The sequence below is a fragment of the Cygnus atratus genome, chromosome 9 (genome assembly GCF_013377495.2).
Source record: "Cygnus atratus isolate AKBS03 ecotype Queensland, Australia chromosome 9, CAtr_DNAZoo_HiC_assembly, whole genome shotgun sequence".
Lineage (NCBI taxonomy): Eukaryota > Metazoa > Chordata > Aves > Anseriformes > Anatidae > Cygnus > Cygnus atratus.
This window is the reverse complement of record NC_066370.1, coordinates 19,344,824-19,364,293: the sequence shown is the minus strand read 5'-3', so window position 1 is coordinate 19,364,293 and position 19,470 is coordinate 19,344,824. Positions and strand designations below refer to the sequence as shown.

Genomic DNA, 19,470 nt, shown 5'->3' with positions numbered 1-19,470 from the left:
AACACTAAGTACTCCACTAAACCATATCACTAAGCTCTACATCTAAACGTCTTTTAAAGACCTCCAGGGATGGTGACTCCACCACCTCCCTGGGCAGCCCGTTCCAATGCTTAATAACCCTTTCGGTAAAGAAGTACTTCCTAACATCCAACCTAAAACTCCCCTGTCGCAACTTTCGCCCATTCCCCCTCGTCCTGTCACCAGGCACGTGGGAGAACAGACCAACCCCCACCTCTCTACAGCCTCCTTTAAGGTAACTGTAGAGAGCGATAAGGTCGCCCCTGAGCCTCCTCTTCTCCAGGCTGAACAAGCCCAGCTCCCTCAGCCGCTCCTCATAAGACTTGTTCTCCAGACCCCTCACCAGCTTGGTCGCCCTTCTCTGGACTCGCTCGAGCACGTCCATGTCCTTCCTGTAGCGAGGGGCCCAAAACTGAACACAGTACTCGAGGTGCGGCCTCACCAGAGCCGAGTACAGGGGGACAATCACTTCCCTAGACCTGCTGGCCACACTGTTTCTTATACAGGCCAGGATGTTGTTGGCCTTCTTGGCCACCTGAGCACACTGCTGGCTCATATTCAGCCGACTATCAACCAATACTCCCAGGTCCTTCTCGGCCAGGCAGCTTTCCAACCACTCATCTCCCAGCCTGTAGCTCTGCTTGGGGTTGTTGCGCCCCAGGTGCAGGACCCGGCACTTGGCCTTGTTGAACTTCATACAGTTGACCTCAGCCCATCGCTCCAGCCTATCCAGATCCTCCTGCAGAGCCTTCCTGCCCTCGAGCAGATCGACACACGCACTTAGCTTGGTGTCATCTGCAAACTTACTGAGGGTGCACTGGACGCCCTCATCCAGATCATCGATAAAGATATTAAAGAGGACCGGCCCCAGTACCGAGCCCTGAGGGACACCACTTGTGACCAGCCTCCAACCAGATTTGACTCCATTCACCACAACTCTCTGGGCCCGGCTATCCAGCCAGTTTCTAACCCAGCGAAGCGTACGCCAGTCCAAGCCCCGAGCAGCCAGTTTCTTGAGGAGAATGTTGTGGGGAACGGTGTCAAAAGCCTTACTGAGGTCAAGGTAAACCACATCCACAGCCCTTCCCTCATCCACCAAGCGCGTCACTTTGTCATAGAAGGAGATCAGGTTCGTCAAGCAGGACCTGCCTTTCATAAACCCATGCTGACTGGGCCTGATCGCCTGCTTGCCCTGCAAGTGCCGCGTGATGACCCTCAAGATAATCTGCTCCATGAGCTTTCCTGGCACCGAGGTCAAACTGACAGGCCTATAGTTCCCCGGGTCTGCCCTCCGGCCCTTCTTATAGATGGGCGTCACATTGGCTAGCCGCCAGTCAACTGGGACCTCCCCCGATAGCCAGGACTGCCGATAAACGATGGAAAGCGGCTCGGCCAGCTCCTCCGCCAGTTCTTTCAGTACCCTCGGGTGGATCCCATCCGGCACCATCGACTTGCGCACATCCAAGCTCCTTAGCAGGTCGCCAACCATTTCCTCATGAATAGCGAAGGCCACATCCTGCTCCCCATCCCCTTCCGCCAGCTCAGGGCACTGGGTATCCAGAGAACAACCGGTATTGCCGCTAAAGACTGAGGCAAAGGCGGCATTAAGCACCTCAGCCTTTTCCTCATCCTTAGTAACTAGGTTTCCCCTCGCATCCAGTAAAGGATGGAGATTCTCCTTAGTCCTCCGTTTCGCACTGATATATTTGTAAAAGGATTTTTTGTTGTCTTTAACGGCAGTAGCCAGGTTGAGCTCCAGATGAGCTTTGGCCTTTCTAATTTTCTCCCTGCACAGCCTCGCTACATCCTTGTAGTCCTCCTCAGCGGCCCGCCCTTTTTTCCAAAGATTATAAACCCTCTTTTTTCTGCTAAGCACAAGCCGCAACTCTCTGTTGAGCCAGGCCGGTCTTCTTCCACGCCGGCTCGTCTTTGGGCACGTGGGGACGGACCGCTCCTGCGACGTTAAGATTTCCTTCTTGAGGAGCGCCCAGCCTTCCTGGACTCCTCTGCCCTTCAGAACCGCCTCCCAAGGGACTCGGCCAACCAGCGTCCTGAGCAGCTCAAAGTCAGCCCTCCGGAAGTCCAAGACAGCAGTTTTACTGGTCCCCTTCCTGGCCTCGCCAAGAATAGAGAACTCTACCATTTCGTGGTCACTCTGTCCAAGACAGTTTCCGACCACCACATCTCCCACCAGTCCTTCTCTGTTTGTGAAGAGAAGGTCTAGCGGGGCACCACCCCTGGTAGGTTCACTGACCAGCTGCGTCAGGAAGCTATCTCCCACGCTCTCCAGAAACCTCCTAGACTGCTTTCTCCGTGCCGTGTTGTGTTTCCAGGATATATCCGGGAAGTTGAAGTCCCCCACGAGGACAAGCGCCGACGATTTTGCAACTTCTGTCAGTTGCCTATAAAACTCCTCATCCGTCTCCTAATCCTGGTTCGGCGGTCTATAACAGACCCCGACCAGGACGCTAGCCTTGCCGGCCTTCCCGCGGATCCTAACCCACAGGGATTCAACCTTATCATTCCCAGCCTGGAGTTCCACAACATCAAACAGATGGGGCTGCCTTGAAAGTTTTCCCTGCAGGGAAGATTTTCTGAGGTACTCAGTGTTTTCATGGCTCCTCACTCCCAAATTTTCATCATCTCTTTGGAGCTACTGTCAGTAGGACCCAACACCAACCACACTGAGTAACAGCCTTGCCATTATTATTGCAGAGTAACACAAGTTCCCCTTCCTGCCTAGCATTCCTACTTGTATGCAGAATTGCACTAGCTCTTTCCACTTTCCACCTCCATGTTTTTAATACTGTTGTCTCAGCTAGACTCCTCTTTTGAAAAACCGTAACACAGAAATGGAGAAGCTTCAAGGATGGACAAGAACAACTATTCATATGCAAAAGACTTTCATGAGGAAACAGATCAAATTAAAGTTAGGAGGAGTAGGAAGTGAATTAGAACTGACATTAAAAGATGTTTATGAAAAACAAATGGAAAAGAGTCTGTAAGGGTTTACTGTGCCTTGCACTCTATTGACAAGAGGTGCACCAATGAAACTAAATGGCGACAGCCAGTAAAAGAGATGATAGGAAATCTTGTTTCCCAGAACACATAATTAACTTGTGAAGCATTTGCCACGAATTACTATGAGGCCAAATTAGCAGGAATCAAAGAAAAATTCAGCTGTTTCTACCTATCCAGGTAGGCTTAACTGGGAATAAAATGTAGGAGGAATAGTAACCTTCAAGAAATCAATAAGCACATCAAATTATGAAAAACCTAACTTCCATTAGGAAATGCATATTCTTTCTGAAAGAACCTGATGGAAATACGTTCTTTTGTTGGAAGCAAGGGAGTGAGTTTGATGCTGCGCTGGTAAGGATGATCTGTAGGCCCCTACACATCAAACTTGAGATTTCCTGTCAGCCCTACAAAAGTACCCATTTTTCTTCACAAGTGCAGTTATACCCAGTTGTTGTCAAGTTTATGTTTGCTTTCCTTTCATAGGGCCAATCTATTAACACAAAGATATTGCAGTAGAGTACAAAATCATTTTTTTCCCCACAATATTCTTTCAAAGCCTTCTTTTTTTTTTTTTTTCTATAATTCTTGCCACACTGCTGGCCGCAATATTAATGTATTTTTTGTTTTCAAAGTGTGTTTAACGTAATCTAGAAAGTCAACAGAAAGCTTCAGTTGCGTTTTGAGTGGGTTGGCCTGAACCCCATCGGAAAGGCAGTAGCAGCACACACGGAATTGGGCTTGCACCTTGCCAGACCGTTGGCGGATGATGAACTAAAGCCATGTTGGGCTGTTGAAGGGGGCCAGGAGGCCATTAGGGAGACAGACCCCTGTGCTGGCTGGGCCTCCCTCATCGGGGAGCTCGGGGTGATGGGGACGGGACATGACACCAGCCCGTGGTCCTAAGTGAGGGGAACCAGAGCCAGGTGCGGCTCAGGATGTCCATGAGGGCCACAGGGACTGGGACAGGCTGAGGCCAGGCGGGACACCAGCCCGCGGCTCCAGATGTGGGGAGGCAGGGTCAGGCACAGCCCGGGATGTGCACACAGGGCCGGGGTGACAAGAAGTGACACTGAAACCCCTAAACTCAGCTCCAGGCCGCTGCCTCAGGCCGCTGCCTGAGCCCACACACGCGGCCGCTCATTGCCATGGCGACAGCGCCATCTTGTGGTGCCGCGGCCGCGCGGCGGGCGGGACCGGCCTCATGGCGGGACCGGCCTCATGGCGGGACCCGCAGGCGCCGTGCCGGGTGCGGCCGGGCGGCTTCACACGAGGGTCCCTGGCACCAGGGGAGCTCCACAAGTTTCTCTGTCTGTTTTCATCGCGTATTCCAGCCGTTTCAGGATCAGAAGCACAGGCTGAACCTCGTGAAAGTTTACATTTTGGTCTACATATTATGTAATACCAAATTGTAATGTGACTGTTCAAAATTGTTCTCCAGTCAAAGGAGGCCTTTCATTTCAAGTGACTTGTAAAATTCTGTCACACCGAATTCACTCCCCTGAAGCATCCTAAGGAAGCTATGTTCGCTAAGAAAGCGTTTTTCTGGTCAGGCTGAGCCATTCTGGGGAGGTCCGCTTGGCTGTGAGGGCTACGGTTCAGTGGGACCAAGGGTGCTGCCACCCTCATCTCAGGGCCACCAAAACCCACGCCAGCCATCCCACACGGCCTGGGAGGACTGCAAGGCAGTGGGAATCAAGCACACGATGCCAGGGCAGCCAAAACTATACCACAGAATGGTTCCTTTGGTCAACCATAAACAAACAAGTTGACCTAAAAAGGTAGAGAAATGCGATCTCTCCCTCTGAGGAGTCCACACATGCTTATCCAAGGTTGAGTCTCAGAGTCTGGGTAGTTTTTATCTGCTTACTGGGAGACTGGCTTTTCACACCCTCTCTTTAACCCTCGGAAGAAATGCTGTCTCACTTCAGTGACTCACTGTGCTGCCATAAACTGCTGCCTGAGAAGATGACCTCCTTGGACAACGTGATCCCTGCAGAATGAATTTTTCACACAGATTGTCTCTGGAAGATCAGCAGTATAGTCAAACATCACAAAACTATAGTGTATGTGGTATTGGAAACGTGGAGAGAGAGTGTTCAGGATCTCTCTTTAAAAAAGATTAAAATGGGAAGGGATGGGATGGGATGGGAAGGGATGGGAAGGGAAGGCCAAATAACAGTGTGAAAAAGCTTTAACATTGTGTTAAATGTTGAACATTTAGCATTTGTTCAACATCTTCATCAATGACCTTGATGAGGGAATAGTGTCCACCCTCAGCAAGTACACAGATGGTACAAAGCTGGGAGGAGTGGCTGACACGCCAGAAGGCTGTGCTGCCATTCAGCGAGAGCTGGGCAGGAAGAAACCAAATGAGGTTTAACAAGAGCAAGTGTAGAGTCCTGCTCCTGGGAAGGAACAACTGCTATGTATCAGTACAGGTTGGGGGATGACCTGCTGGAGAGGAGCTCTGCAGAGAAGGACCTGGGGGTCCTGGTGGACGACAGGTTGACCATAAGCCAGCAGTGTGCCCTGGTGGCCAACAAGGCCAAGGGGGTCCTGGCGTGCATTAAAAGGAGCATGGCCATCAGGTCAAGGGAGGTGATCCTCCCCCTCTACTCTGCCCTGGTCAGGCCTCACCTGGAGTACTGTGTGCAGTTCTGGGCTCCCCGGTACAAAAAAAGACAAGGATCTCCTGGAAAGAGTCCAGTGGAGGGCCACAAAGATGATACAGGGCCTGGAGCGTCTCCCCTATGAGGAAAGGCCGAGAGACCTGGGTCTGTTCAGCCTGGAGAAAAGAAGACTGAGAAGGGATCTTATCAATGTTTATAAATACCTTAAGCGTGGAAGACGAAGGGATTTGGCCAACCTCTTTTCAGTGGTTTGTGGGGACAGGACAAGGGGCAATGGCCACACGATAGAGCACAGGAAGTTCCGCACCAACATGCGAAAGAACTTCTTCACGGTGAGGGTGACGGAGCACTGGGACAGGCTGCCCAGGGAGGTTGTGGAGTCTCCTTCTCTGGAGATATTCAAGGCCCATCTGGACACCTACCTGGACAACCTGCTGTAGGGAACCTGCTTTGTCAGGGCGGGTTGGACCCAATGATCTCTTGAGGTTCCTTCCAACCCCTACAGTTCTGTGATTCTGTGATTTTACGGAAGGCAAAGCAAGGCAAGGCAAGGCCGGGCCAGGCCAGGCCAAGCCAAATAACAACGTGAAGAAGCTGTAACGGAAGGGAAGGGAAGGGAAGGGAAGGGAAGGGAAGGGAAGGGAAGGGAAGGGAAGGGAAGGGAAGGGAAGGGAAGGGAAGGGAAGGGAAGGGAAGGGAAGGGAAGGGAAGGGAAGGGAAGGGAAGGGAAGGGAAGGGAAGGGAAGGGAAGGGAAGGGAAGGGAAGGGAAGGGAAGGGAAGGGAAGGGAAGGGAAGGGAAGGGAAGGGAAGGGAAGGGAAAAAATGTGAAGAGGCTTTAATATTTTACTGAATGGAAGAGAAAATTTCAACCCCTCCTTCACTAACTCACCTTTCACCCTCATCACATCATTGCACTTAATTAACTTTACTGTTGCCTGCTGACCTGAGCACTGTAGCTACCTGGCAGCCTCAAGGGGTAGGTGAGATCCATCATTCCCAATCCTGTCTGCAGAGCAAAGGACAGTATATTTTGCCTCTTTAAAAGTAGCAGCATAGATGCCCTCCACCATTTTCTGCACCACTGAGATACCTGTGCAACAGTTGCAACAGAGCAATACCGGCTTGGCCTGTTGTGGGAAAGTTACTGTTGATTGCAATGAATTTACAATCTAGCCCCCCTCTCAGTACAGGTCGATTTCTCTATTTCTATTTTCCCCTTTTGTTTCCCAAGAGTAGGTTTTCTTGCTTCACCGATTATAGAGTAGCCTCCGGGCTTTTTATGGTTACTAGTATTTTATGTCACCCTTTAATCTCCTGTAAATCACTTTTTAACATCTTTTCTAAAATGCCCTTTTCCAGCTCCTTTCTGCTTTCCCAGGGCTCCAGCTGCTATTGTGAGAACAAATTTAATTTGCATTGATCTCTGTTCCCAAACAAAGCTGACTACAATCGGCTCCGCCTTTCTGTGGAGTTCATTAGTACTTCATTGCAATGGACATCACCTCACATTACATGTATTTATGTTACATAAAACAGCTGACCATATTAACGTATATGCTGCCTCTGGCCTAAGCCACTGAAGTGCTTTGAGAGCTGAAAGACTAGCAGGCAAAGTCTGAGTACATAAATCTGAAAATTAGACTTGGAGAGTGTCTCCTCAGCTGTCAGATAACCTGTAGCCTTAACTGTGGAGAAACCCAAGTTTGTAACATCGGAGTCTATACTGTCAAATTGCAGTAGTGCAGTCTGTAACACCGTGCGAGGCATCTACTCTCTCTTCAAGTTAGCAGGGTCAATTTGACAGTCACAGACTTGTTCACTGATGACTCCAAGCAAGTCAGTTAAGGCCAAAGTTGTGCAAATGCTCAATACAGCTTTGTCGGGCTCTTTTGAAAATCTGTCAATTAAGGGTGAATCACCTTGTCCTATGAACTGGAAATCCTGCCCCTGTCCATCCCCACACCACCGGGAGAGCTGATAATGAGACTTAGCCATAAAACTCCACCATTGTGGAAATGCCTTCTAATGCTGTCAAAGAGGAAGGTACTTAATGCTTTCAGCTTGACAGAAGCGTGGCACAGAAACAGAGATAGCCATCAGGCTGCAGTCTGCAAACCGCTCATCCTCCACAGAGCCATGGATGGGGTTTGTATAGTCATATTAAACAGGCAAGCCTATAGCACTTTCAGCTGCAAAGCTGTGTCAAGAAAGAAAGAAGAAAGAAAGGGAGGGAGAGGAGAGGAGAGGAGGAAAGAAAGAAAGAAAGAGAGAAAGAAAGAAAGAAAGAAACAAAAAGAAAGAAAGAGAAAAAGAAAAAGAGAAAGAGAGAGAAAGAGAAATAAAGAGAGAAAGAAAAGAGAGAGAGAGAAAGAAAGAGAAATGCAATTAGAGGGTCTGTCAGTAGGAAACATGAACAACAGTAGAACAAAGAATTTGACTGGGATGGTCAACATTTATTAAAAGTTGATTTTGGAAGAGAAAGTGTCAACACTGCAGAGATGAATGAGGGTGGTACAGTAGCATTATAGTTACCAGGAGGGTGGTGAGACTAAGACTGTTGCAAACCTCCTTTGGCTTCTGAACCTCCTTTTTAGCTATTGAGCTAAAAAAAATCCTCTATGCAAGGTAATAGAAGCAACACATCTAGAACATTACCTCTAGAAAATACGTAATAGCGGCCAATCTTGAATTTGACCTCCCAGATGTATTAGATGGACTAAAATTATTTTCCCCTTATATGGCTTCTGAGTTGTTCTAATTCAAGGATAAACACATACAGATGGAAGAAAATCATGTTGACATGTCAGCACAGAGCTTCTTCCAAATGCACAAAAAAAAAAAAGAAAAAAGAAAACAAATCTTACTTAAAGCTTCACAGAGAACTCTCTTTCCCAATGTAGCAGCTCCCTGCTGTGCAAAGGGCCACACTCAGTGAATAAGTTGATCGGCAAAACATGTCAGCAAGGCAAGCAGAGCAGATCAGTAACGACCTTGTCTTGAAGAATTAAAGCTTGACTGCAGCACTGCTGGCCTAGAGCTGTCCTTAGCTCCACTGAACTGCCCTGCGGTAAGGCCAGCAGGCTTAAAAATACACCCACATTGCCAGTGCACTAGCAGCATGTGCAGACAGCAGAGTAGGGTCTGTTTGTTGGTGCCCTGATCCTTCTGAGCACCCTCCCAGCTGGGCCCAGCTTCCCACCACAGCTCCTGCTGTGTAGGCACAGCGTGGAATAGCCAACACGGCCAAGGGCTGGGTGCCTGACAAGTGCACTGCTGAGCTGGGCTCTGGCCAGAAATGCTTCCACTCAGTGTGGTGTCAAATTGCCGTGGCACCGGGTATCTCCTGGCAATGTGAGTGCAGCAACAGAGCGACCAGTTCTCATGTGGACTGATGGCAGTGTCTTCATCTGCCTGCAGTCACTGTCCAGTCCAACAGTTAGACAATCTAACAGTCAAACGGGATAATCTGACTCCTCTCTCCTCCTTTCCCCATACACAGTGTCCTGAGCAGGCCATGCCTACCACCTCCCTTATGCAAACATTTTTGCTGTCTGCCTTCTTAGAGACCTGGTTCAGGGACTTGAATGGGCAGAGAAGATATCTGCAGCCTTATTTTCTGCCCATTAAAGTCCCCAAACCAGGTCACCATGTGGGCAGGCAAGCAGCACTGCAAAGGAAGGGTATCCACAGAGTAAGATGCAGTTATATAATTGCAACTAATTAGAACAGAAATGTATTATACTCAAGCATTAGTAAAGATAATACAGAGAATGCTACAGAGAGAAGAGAAGAGGACAACTCCATCTGCTTTGGTGGTAACTAACCTCAGGGCTGGCTGTAAACCATACCCTTGCTGGTGTGTATGGCAGGGTCTGGTAATCCTGATAAAGTCACCTACAGTGCTGAAAATGCTGCATTCATAACAAGGAAGAAAATATTCTGCTCCAACCTACACAAATGCCCTTTGCAAACCAGTAGCTTAAATATAATTGTGCTGGAATTACTCCGGTGATTTTCCGTTCTAAGTTGGCCAGCTTTGTGAACAGCGAGCAAGTACAAAACCAAATAAATCTATAGCTGGCAATTACTCCAAACACCTGCACCAACCAGGCTCATTAAAAGTAATTGAAAGGCATGTAAATGATGCTCTGCCATTAACCTGGCTCAATTATTCAGAGTTGGTGTGTCAAGCTTTTAACCAGCCCCAAAGACAGCATTGCCGGATGCTTTTTCTGAGAGAGAAGTGAAAAAGGGAAAAAAAGCAAGCTGCCACGTAACTCCTTGTTGTGCCGGACGAAAAGGAGCACAGAGAGAAATGACCCAGAAAGACTTTTAAAAAGGGGCTGCTCCTCCGGGCTTAGCAAAGGTCTGGTTTTGTATGCAAGGACTTCAGAGATGCAGCTCGGCAGCCCTCTCCTCTGAAACCTGTTCTCACCCCTTGTACAGTGTTTAAAGAGGCCTTGTACAGGCCTTGGCCAGACTCTGCTCTGGTGTTTGCATGAGGCCGCATGGCATCTGTGGGGAGATGTGTCTGCTGCACTTTGCCTTCTGGTTGAGGTTCCCTCCTGCCCAAAGAGCAGCGACCAAAGGAAACGGGTCGCTCAGGGCTGGGGACACTTCTGCCTCTCTTGGGCCTAAGAGGATTTGGGAACCAAGTGCCTTTAGGCCTCAGAACATCCCAGGCGGAGACTCGAAGACACCTTTTCCCCATGAGTCAACTTGACAGCTTTATACCTGGCCTGTGACTAATAACTCTTAAAACACATCAACATATCACCTCAGTGTGTGGAGATGGAAAGCTGCAACAGCAAGATGTCGCCAGGAGAGTTAAAGGAGGGTATGTGTGTGTGCGTGTACATGTTAAAATTACCTTTACTGGGACCGGTGTGAGCCCTACTGTCCGCAGCTGTTCCTTCCCACCTCTGCTGCTGTACGCAGCACTTTCTGACTGGGCTCCAGGCAGCTTTCATTTACCCTGGTAAATGGCACGACCTTAATTTCTGTCAGTGCAGCTCCATCAGCCTCCCCGAAATAGGTCCAGATTTGTTCTGAAACAAGGGGAGAATCTGATCCTAACTTTTTAAAAACAAATGAGTTTCCTACACCCTGGGAATTTTCAAACATGACACATCCATCAGTTTTCCTTTCTGACTAACACTTGGCAAAATGGAACTGTCAAAACTTTTTAATTCAGGCCAAATTGTTTGTTATTTGTTCCAAGCCACATATTAAATGTCAGTGAGAAAAGTTTCCATACAGCCGTTGTGGGCACACACGCGTTGCTACTCAGTGACCTACACCAAGGAGCAGCCCTGGAGAGGCTGAAATCCTCCGAGGGACGGTGTGAGGGCACAGCGGGGCCCAACGGCTCCTGCTGCAGCAGCAAATCCCGCTTTGCCCCCTGCAAGTCCCTCCGGTCCTGAAGTCTTTAGAGGTGAAATCATCGGCTCTACTTCTCAAGGAAGTTCTTTTTTGGCACTAAAAATACCTCTGAGGCAAGGACAGTGTGGCATATTTTCCCTGCCTGCCCATCAAGCTCTTAAAAAATTAAGTTATTAATCATCTAAACATTCACCTCTGCGGCACGAGGGCTCTCTGGCCAGAAAGTCCCATAGGCAGCTGTTTCAAATATCGCTCTGCTTCTACTGAGGATTTTTGAATTAAAAACAAAAAACTGAAGTATGGACAAATGCACCTTGTGATAACTGCTGCCTAGCACTATGCTTTTAAAGTGGTCAGCTGAGTTTCTAGTTCATATTTCACTAATTTGCTTACTTGGTCCAAAAAAGGAAGACAAAAATAATAATAATAAAAAAAAGCACACACACACACAAAACCACAAACAAACCAACCCCACATTCATTGTGCAGTTTATCTGAAGTCTACAAAAACAGCAAAGCATTGCTTGCAAGAAGGAAGAGAAGTTTGCAGCAAAATTGTTTTGTAGCAGATGTATCAATGGAAAAAGTTAGTAACTGGGAGTGTTCTCTCCTTCCCTGTCTCTCAGTTGCTATTAGTGCTGGTCTTTTGGGTGTAGCTTTCCTCTTGGGCTTCTGTGTTTGTTTTACGTATCGCTTTCCTCTTCCTTTTGGTCAGAAGCCTTTTTATGATCAGGCAAGATAATACTGAGCAGCGGCACCGAATCTGCAGGACAAAATGAGCCTTTGCTTTAAATATCCAAGAGACAAATGGAGGTAAGTAGAAACGACCAGATCAAGCTGTTTGGGTTGGGGGATTGCTGTCAGCTCATTATTTGGAGGTTGCTAATGACTAGTGCATTGGATTTGGTTTGTTTTGTTTCGTCTTCCCCTGCAATTTGACTGCAATGTTAAGAATTTAAAGTCTGGCTTGAAAATATACTGAAGTAGTGATTTCATTCAGGCCTTTGGTATAGATTACAGAGTTGGTTAGGATAGAAATCCTTTAAGCAGGGTTTACTAGGCCTTCATGGCAGACCTTAAGTACATTTGCCCTCTTCCTTTTTTCCCCATCTTGCAAAGCATCTCTGTATTTCTGATTCACAGTGCACACTATAGCTAATCAGAGGGTTTATCCTGCTCCTATTATCTTCTTGTATTTCATATATTATAGAGGTTGTATTTGCTCAGCTGTACTGAATCCTATTATGAAAGCAGGGTGCAGAGGGCAGTTTCTGGATGCACAATGAATCTCTGTAACTAATAAAATACAGCATTTGCTCTGCTGGAAATATCAATGTGAAGCCATAATGCTAGCACAGAGCTGACAGGGTAAGTGATCCCACTTCATAATCCTATAATGTTGATACAGTTTGGTGGTACCAGCGTAAAAGAGATACTTAAGAGCTAAGCTGGACTTTGAGATAAATTGAAAATGGTGTCTTTAAAGGAAAACCATTCAGTACAGGATTTGATGACATTCAGATCTTTTACCCATAGGGTGCCATATCAGGCAGTTGGGTAGATGAAAAGAGTCTTGGTTATTGCATTGTACAAACGTGGCAAAGGTTTACCAGGAGAAAGGGGTTTGTATCCAAACAAGACTGCTCATGTGCATCAAGATCAGGCATTAAAAAAATAAACATTCTTGATACCCCTTCTTTCTGTTTTCTAAATAATCTTTCAAGTATGTTGAAACTTACTGAGATGTAGGGTTTTTACCATACTGTTCAACAAATACTTCTGAAAAATCATTCTTTGTCTACAGACTGCTTCCAATGTCAAACCCCAAGTCACATTAGTTCTGCATGCACACTTACAGTATATTTTTGGTCTCCAGCTGCATTATCATGATTTTTAGAGCTAGGTTTTCAGACTCAGCTGCCAAAAAAAGAAATCAATGTTATTTACTGTGCTCTCAGATGTGCACAAAGGTAGTTCATGTGTGAAAGAGTTCCCAAAATATTTTGTAGCGTCTACACACTTCCTAGATTAGTTTATTCTCTTCACATAGACCAGACACAACACTCTTCCGTGCTGTGATGTACAAGAAAGCAGAGCTGCGTTTTGTTGAGTGAAGGATATGTAACTTATGAGAGGACTTTAGCTCTGCAAAGGTCTTAGGACAAGGACAAGCCTTGAACTGGGACATCTGAATCACCTTTGAGTCAGTCACACCACCTCTGGCTGCTCTTGTTCACTTCCTGCCTGATCTCCTCTCCCATGTAGACCCAAAAGTCCTTAAGACAGGAACTTTGCCTTACTGGTTGTTCATACAGTGCTTCTATGTCTTGCTGTTAGTTAGATAGCAGCATTGCACGGATGATAAATCAAATGTGCTGGCTTTATTCTTCCCTTTTCCACAGCAAAAAGTTCACTAAAGCGGATGGAAGTTTTTACATGGCAGTAGCAGACCTCAAATTATGACAGTCAATTCATCGGTTTCATGGAAACGCTGAGTTAAACTGCATTTATGTTGGCAAACCCATGCCCAGAGGGCTGAGTCACTCTGCTCGAAGCAGCAGCTATGGCTCCTTTGAACATTTGCTTTTTCAGAGTACAGCCTTCCTCCTCCACCAAGGCCTCCAATATGCTTCTTGCTACAGAGGTTTGCTTTTTTTACGCTGCACTGAGACAGAGTCAGTCACACTTCCCAACTACAAGCCTGGTATCCAGGGAAGAGAGAGAAAGCACTGTGTCAGGAACAAACACAGAAGGAAGACAGCTCAGTTATATTTATAATCTTGAACCACTGATGCAGACAGAAACAGGGATGTACAATCATTACTAACCTATACAGTTATTTTCATAGCCTGATTTTAAACTCACTTACATGAGGGATTATTTCCACTGCTGTTCCAGTTTGTTGCTTTGTTTTTTTTAACACAACTTGAAATGCTGCCTCCAGCCTGTGTAAAATCTGAAGGAGCAGATTCTGGCCTCATAGAAATAACCTGCTGGTTATGCATGCGGTCAGCAAAGCCACGTGAGGTACTGAGGGCAAGGTAGGACCAGCCACCCTCTCTCTCCTGAGCTCTCAGCTGGAGCTCAGACCTTGGCTTTCTGCTGTGAGCAGTTCAGAGTTACAAGTTCCTCTGCTCCTCACATTTTGCCCAAATTATTCTAGCTGGATTTCTAAAAGAGAAAGGCAGGATCTTGCTAATTGTAGAATCCAAAGTTTAAGAAAAATAATACAGAAAGAAAAGTACACAAAACGATATCCACCTGTTATATAAAAACATGCTGAGAGTCAGTGGGGAATAAAGAAAAAGAAATACTACAGCAGGAGAAAACAAACAAACAAACAGCATAACACAGGGAAATTAAAATAAAATAGAACTACTTTGAAACCTCTAAATTGGAATACACCATTAGAGAAGAGGTGACTGGTCTCCCCAGAAATTATAAGAATGGCATAATGAAGTCAGCAGGCAAATTTGAACATAGGATATATATATATATATAAATATATATATAAATAAAAGGAAAAACTATTCTATAAATGCCTGAAATGTCAGAAAGTAAAATACTTTCAAAAGCAAAGCATTGGGAATGGGCAAAACCAGAATTTGAATATCTTCCATTCAGTTGAATTATCTACTAATCGATGCCAAATATTTGACAGCCATTTAAAATCATTTCTCAAGCTCATTAAAAAAAAGTTGCTTTCCCATCCCCTCAATTAGAGAAAAATCATCACATCTTTTTATGCTGAGAGTTAACTGATGTATGTCATGTCATATATCACTGCCTCTGCATCTGACAGGAATCAAAGCAGAGATTTTGAAAGGCAAGTGTCTTTGTTAAGCATAATTTGCAGTTCAAAGGAAGTGTTTCAGTTGTTGTTTCGTAATGAAATTTCTGCTTTTACATAAAAGATTTGTCTGACACTTTATTTCCTGGATGGTATGAAGCTATGCTGAAACCAGCAGTTATCTATTTCTGATTATACTGTGGTGTTTAAAGAAGTGGAAAAAAATGTCCAATTTATTGCATATCCAAAACTTCTGGTAATTTATTGAGAACTACTGGCAACATTTATCTTCCAATAAATACTTTGTTCTTGATACGTGTGCAGACATTAAAAAGTATCTGAAAGTTTGGGGTCTTAGAGTTTTAGCTCAAGTTCTCTGTGCCCAATAATTTCTGCTCATACTTTCATCTTTCCTGATTCTTTCTCCAGGCCTCATTCTAAAATGGGTTTAAAGTACCCAGGGAAAGGCTTTACTCAACCAGATCTACAAAAAAAAGAGCAATTACCAAACAGAAGGATAAGTCATATAGAAAAAAAAAATGCAACCCCTCAGAGCCTCAGATCTTGACTAGCCTCCTTCTTTAATTTTAATGCTTCTTAAGCCAGACCAGAAAGTGAAAATAAGATAGACTCTAGGAATCCTGGGTTAGGAAACAAGTAATATATATATTTGTTATTATATATATATATATATATATATACATACAGTACTGGGCACAGGGAATTTTAATTAGCAAGAGAAGAGTTTTTTTGTATATTGACCTAACACTGCTAACATTGTTTTGCTTGATATGCAAGAGTGAAGAGACTTCTTGCTTGGTTGCTGAAACCTTAATGTGTGCAGGTAGGAAAGCAGAGCATACAGTATGTAACAGGTTGGAGGGAAATATAGAAAACCAGCATCAGATTTGCTTGGGGATGAAAAGTTCCAGCAGCTTTATTCACTCACTGAAGAAACCTAGGTTGAGGGGATCCGACTATAAGTTATGTAAGCTATGTAAGTTAGGAAGCTTCAGGATAGGAAAATACTGGAATATGAGGCCACAAAAAGCTGAGCTGTTGTAGAGAGCTGCTAGTAAGTCAGGAATTGATGGTAAAACCTGCAGTACCTGATATGGGTAAGCAGCTTTTAGAAGGGTACTCTGTATCCCTGGAATCATGGAATTTCACAGTATTAAGCACAGCAGATCTAGAAATATATATATTTTTAATAATATTCTGTGGTTTATATTCCATGAGCTGAAAAAGGGAATACCCATTTTGTGCGAGTTCCTCAGATTGTGTAAAACAGCATAGGTTCAAAAGGATTGATTCTCATTTTCCTTAAAACTGCTCTAAAAAGGCTTTTTACATTCAGCCTGAGTGTAAATGGCAGTATGGCCTATTAACTAGCTTACACTTGCTCTTTTCCATTACTGGTTTGTTCCCCATTTTCCTGTGAAATATGTGGATTTGGAAAAAATGCTTAAAAGATTTTATGGCTAGTACAATTCAGAAACTGCATAGATGGTAACGTCCAAGAGTCGCTTGCTCTTCATCTCTAGCTGATAAGGCATTCAGAGATGCTGCCATGCAGCAGAGCCTGGGATTAGTTCTGAATTGCCTCTTCCACGTAAGCCTCTTCACGCTGTCTTATCTCGGCCACGTACAGACATTCATTACACCCACCTTGCACATACACAAGAATATTTAGGGGTTCAGCTAATTTGACTGGAATTAAGATGTGGACGTTTGATGTTAGAAACCATCAATAACGTGCTGACACAATTACTCTAGCATTGACTAGTTTGGACACCGTAAGGGTGCCAGCTTGATAGCACTTTTTCCATGTTGTGCTGCCCTCCTGCCGTACCTGCCACTGTGTCATTTCCAGTGCAACGACGTGGCTTTTCCCAGCTACGGCCCAGCACCAAAGCTGGTAAGGGGCAGTGGCACAGCACGCAGCCAGGGCACAGGGAGGTCTCACCAAGGTCCTGCTGCTTGCAGACTGCCCTGTTGTCACAGGTCCTGACCCACCAGGGCTGGAGAAGGGAAAGAAAAGGATGATGCACCAAACACAGGATGTAATTCACCATTGTATAGCCTAAACAGCCTTGGTGTATTAATTAAAGGAAGCGGCCACGAGTGCTGCCTGGCTGAAGTTGGAAGCAAACCTTCACATCCCCTTCACAGTGCAGCCTCTCTTGGAGAATCGTAGGCTAATCACATTTGTTACAATTATGCTCTTAAAGGCAACCGCATAAGTACATTAGTCCAAAAAAGTCCCATCTTGCCAAAAATTTACCCATGCAGATTACTACTAACAACCTTACAGCAGAAATTAGCATGTGTTTCCCATTTTCCAGTGCTAAGATCTGCATGTCTCCAAAGGATCTGCATGTTTCCTTGGAGCATTAGCAAACCACACAGATATTTCAGCAGTGAATGTTTTCTACAACAGACCAACCTCACAGAGAGAACCTATTAGCTGTTCAGCTGTTAGCACATCTTTTACTCTTTACGTGTTTGTGGGTAAATCTGGAATCTCCCCTTACTGATGGTTGTTGAGAACAGGTTAGAGAAACCAGAGGGAATTAGCAAAGGTAAAGCTGACTGTACCCTAGGGCAACAGATGGACCAGGTGACTTTAAGGGGTTCCCAGGCTCCATTTTATATGATTTCTGTAATTTGATGCTTCTGTTTCACTGACTAGACAGCTGGCCCTCTATTAGTAGACAAGTAACAGCAGCGATGCAGGGTGGTTTAGATGAAGCCAGTTTGGAGTGTTTGCTTTTGCTTTATGAGCAGTCATCCTGCTCTGGAGGGGAGCTAACAGGCTACATGCACAGCTGCTCTTTGTGTTTTCAGACATCTGAAAAGCTGAAATATTCCCAGCAAAAGAAAGGTTGTGCATGCAAACACTAGCCATTTTACAGCTTTTTGGAAAATACCCAGTTTTCCACAACAGCCTGTGATACCATTTCAGTGACATGTATTCCTCCACTGCATGGATACCGTTATTCCGACTTTAACTTTTAATTGGGGAACAGACTGCATCTGTATGTTAGGAGGCAGAAGTTCTGAAAAACAGAACAAACATTAACAGTTGTGGACCTTACTCGCCAGATGGGCCCCCAAAACCTTGATGTCTTATGAAAGGCCAGTATTGGCGTATTCAAATATAACCCAGGTTAATTAAATTAATCCTGAATATCTGACAGTATCCTGGCCCTGCCTGTTTCTCGTCTACTTGGGTCACCAGTTTCAGGTACGTGGGTCATTTGGAAATGATGCAGCACTTGGCTGCGTGTTACTGGGAGAACTGGGAGAAGGAAGGGCCTTGCCGTGCTGGAGAGGTAACAGCATCGATTCTGCTCTCACCTGCAGAAGGGTGGGGTGAAGTTGGTCACAGCAGCAGGCCCCACTGACTTCAGTGGGAGGGGAATGGCAACACTTGCAAACACTTAAATATGAGTTGTGCAGCCTCGCAAACTGCTCTTGCAAAGGGAACGCCTGCCTGCCACTGTCAGTTCTGAGAGACACCAGCTTTGAACTGGGTAGCTCAGGAGTGCATCAACATCTTCCCATCGTAGCACAGCTTGGGTTTCTACCCATTTTACCAGACTGAACTTCATGCTACTGCCATAGTCAGCCTCAAACCCACATATGTTAGCCAGCTAAACACTTAAATATCCAAAAAGTTTAATATTTTCCAGTTCATTAACTGAATACCTAAACATTTTGGGGACAGATTTGCCACAGCTCCAGATCTAGTCCTGAAAATACAGGTTCTGCTGCATCTGCTCCAGGTGCTCTGAAATTACCGTGTTCCTGTCCTGTTAAACATCCCAATTTCATATTCCTTTTTGCAGATTTTCTATTCTTTTTAGCAGACATACAACTTGTTTGAGTTTCCCCGAATCCTGTGTATTACACGTGCATTCAACACTTTCAAGAGTTTTGCTAAGAGATTGAAAGACCTGGATTTAGAGCTGTCTGTCTATCACAAAGCAAATAATCTGGAAAACATGCCTGTATTTGAGCAAGAAGAGCCAAGTCCTCATGTAGCAAGAGGACTTTCATCTTCTTGCAGGTCTTTCTCCAAATTTGTAATCACAAATGTACGCACAGGGAAACTTGAGATTTATCCAAGTCATAAAATGCCTGGATTTTAATTCTTTCACTGCTAGGAAATATGTACAACTGCTTGCATTATTTCAGAGTTTTGTTGTTGCTGTTGGCTTTTTTTTTTTCCCCTTTTCTTTTCTAATCACTTTCTGGTCTCTTTTAAAAATACATTTCTTGAAAGGCTCCTATTTTTGTACATTAGGCATTGTAATAAATTGAAACCGATGAATGCAATTCAGTTCAGACTCACGTGTTGAGTCATGAGTCCTTCTCGAGTACTCGTACTGGAGAGCAACAGGCAAAGCATGTCCATGTAAGGGGATTGGCAATAGCTTTGGAAATAGCTGTCCTCCTTCCCAGTCCGCACTCATAAGCCATATTTCCAACTCCCCCCCCCCCTTTTTTTTTTAATAAAAGCAAATAAAAACTTTGTCTTTAGGCATCAGATATTGTCTCTGTAACAATCTCTGTATCAGTGTTATTCCATAGGATGTTAAGGGAGGCTTTGAAATTTGTTATAAC

General features: G+C 45.3%; 1 protein-coding gene across 5 annotated transcripts in view; it reads left to right on the top strand.

Annotated features, from left to right (window-relative positions):
* Positions 1 to 11,618: 11,618 nt before the first annotated feature.
* The window catches only part of KCNMB2 (potassium calcium-activated channel subfamily M regulatory beta subunit 2), a 129,118-nt gene continuing 121,266 nt past the window's right edge, over positions 11,619 to 19,470 (top strand). For 4 of the 5 annotated variants that reach the window (XM_035557240.2, XM_035557239.2, XM_035557238.2 and 1 more), the window contains exon 1: positions 11,659 to 11,864. In XM_035557240.2, coding sequence (XP_035413133.1) covers positions 11,827 to 11,864 — 38 coding nt within the window. In that variant the 5' untranslated portion in view covers positions 11,659 to 11,826. Of the gene's footprint in view, positions 11,638 to 11,658; positions 11,865 to 19,470 lie in introns of those variants that run through there. The other variant, XM_050712508.1, reaches the window with a different exon arrangement.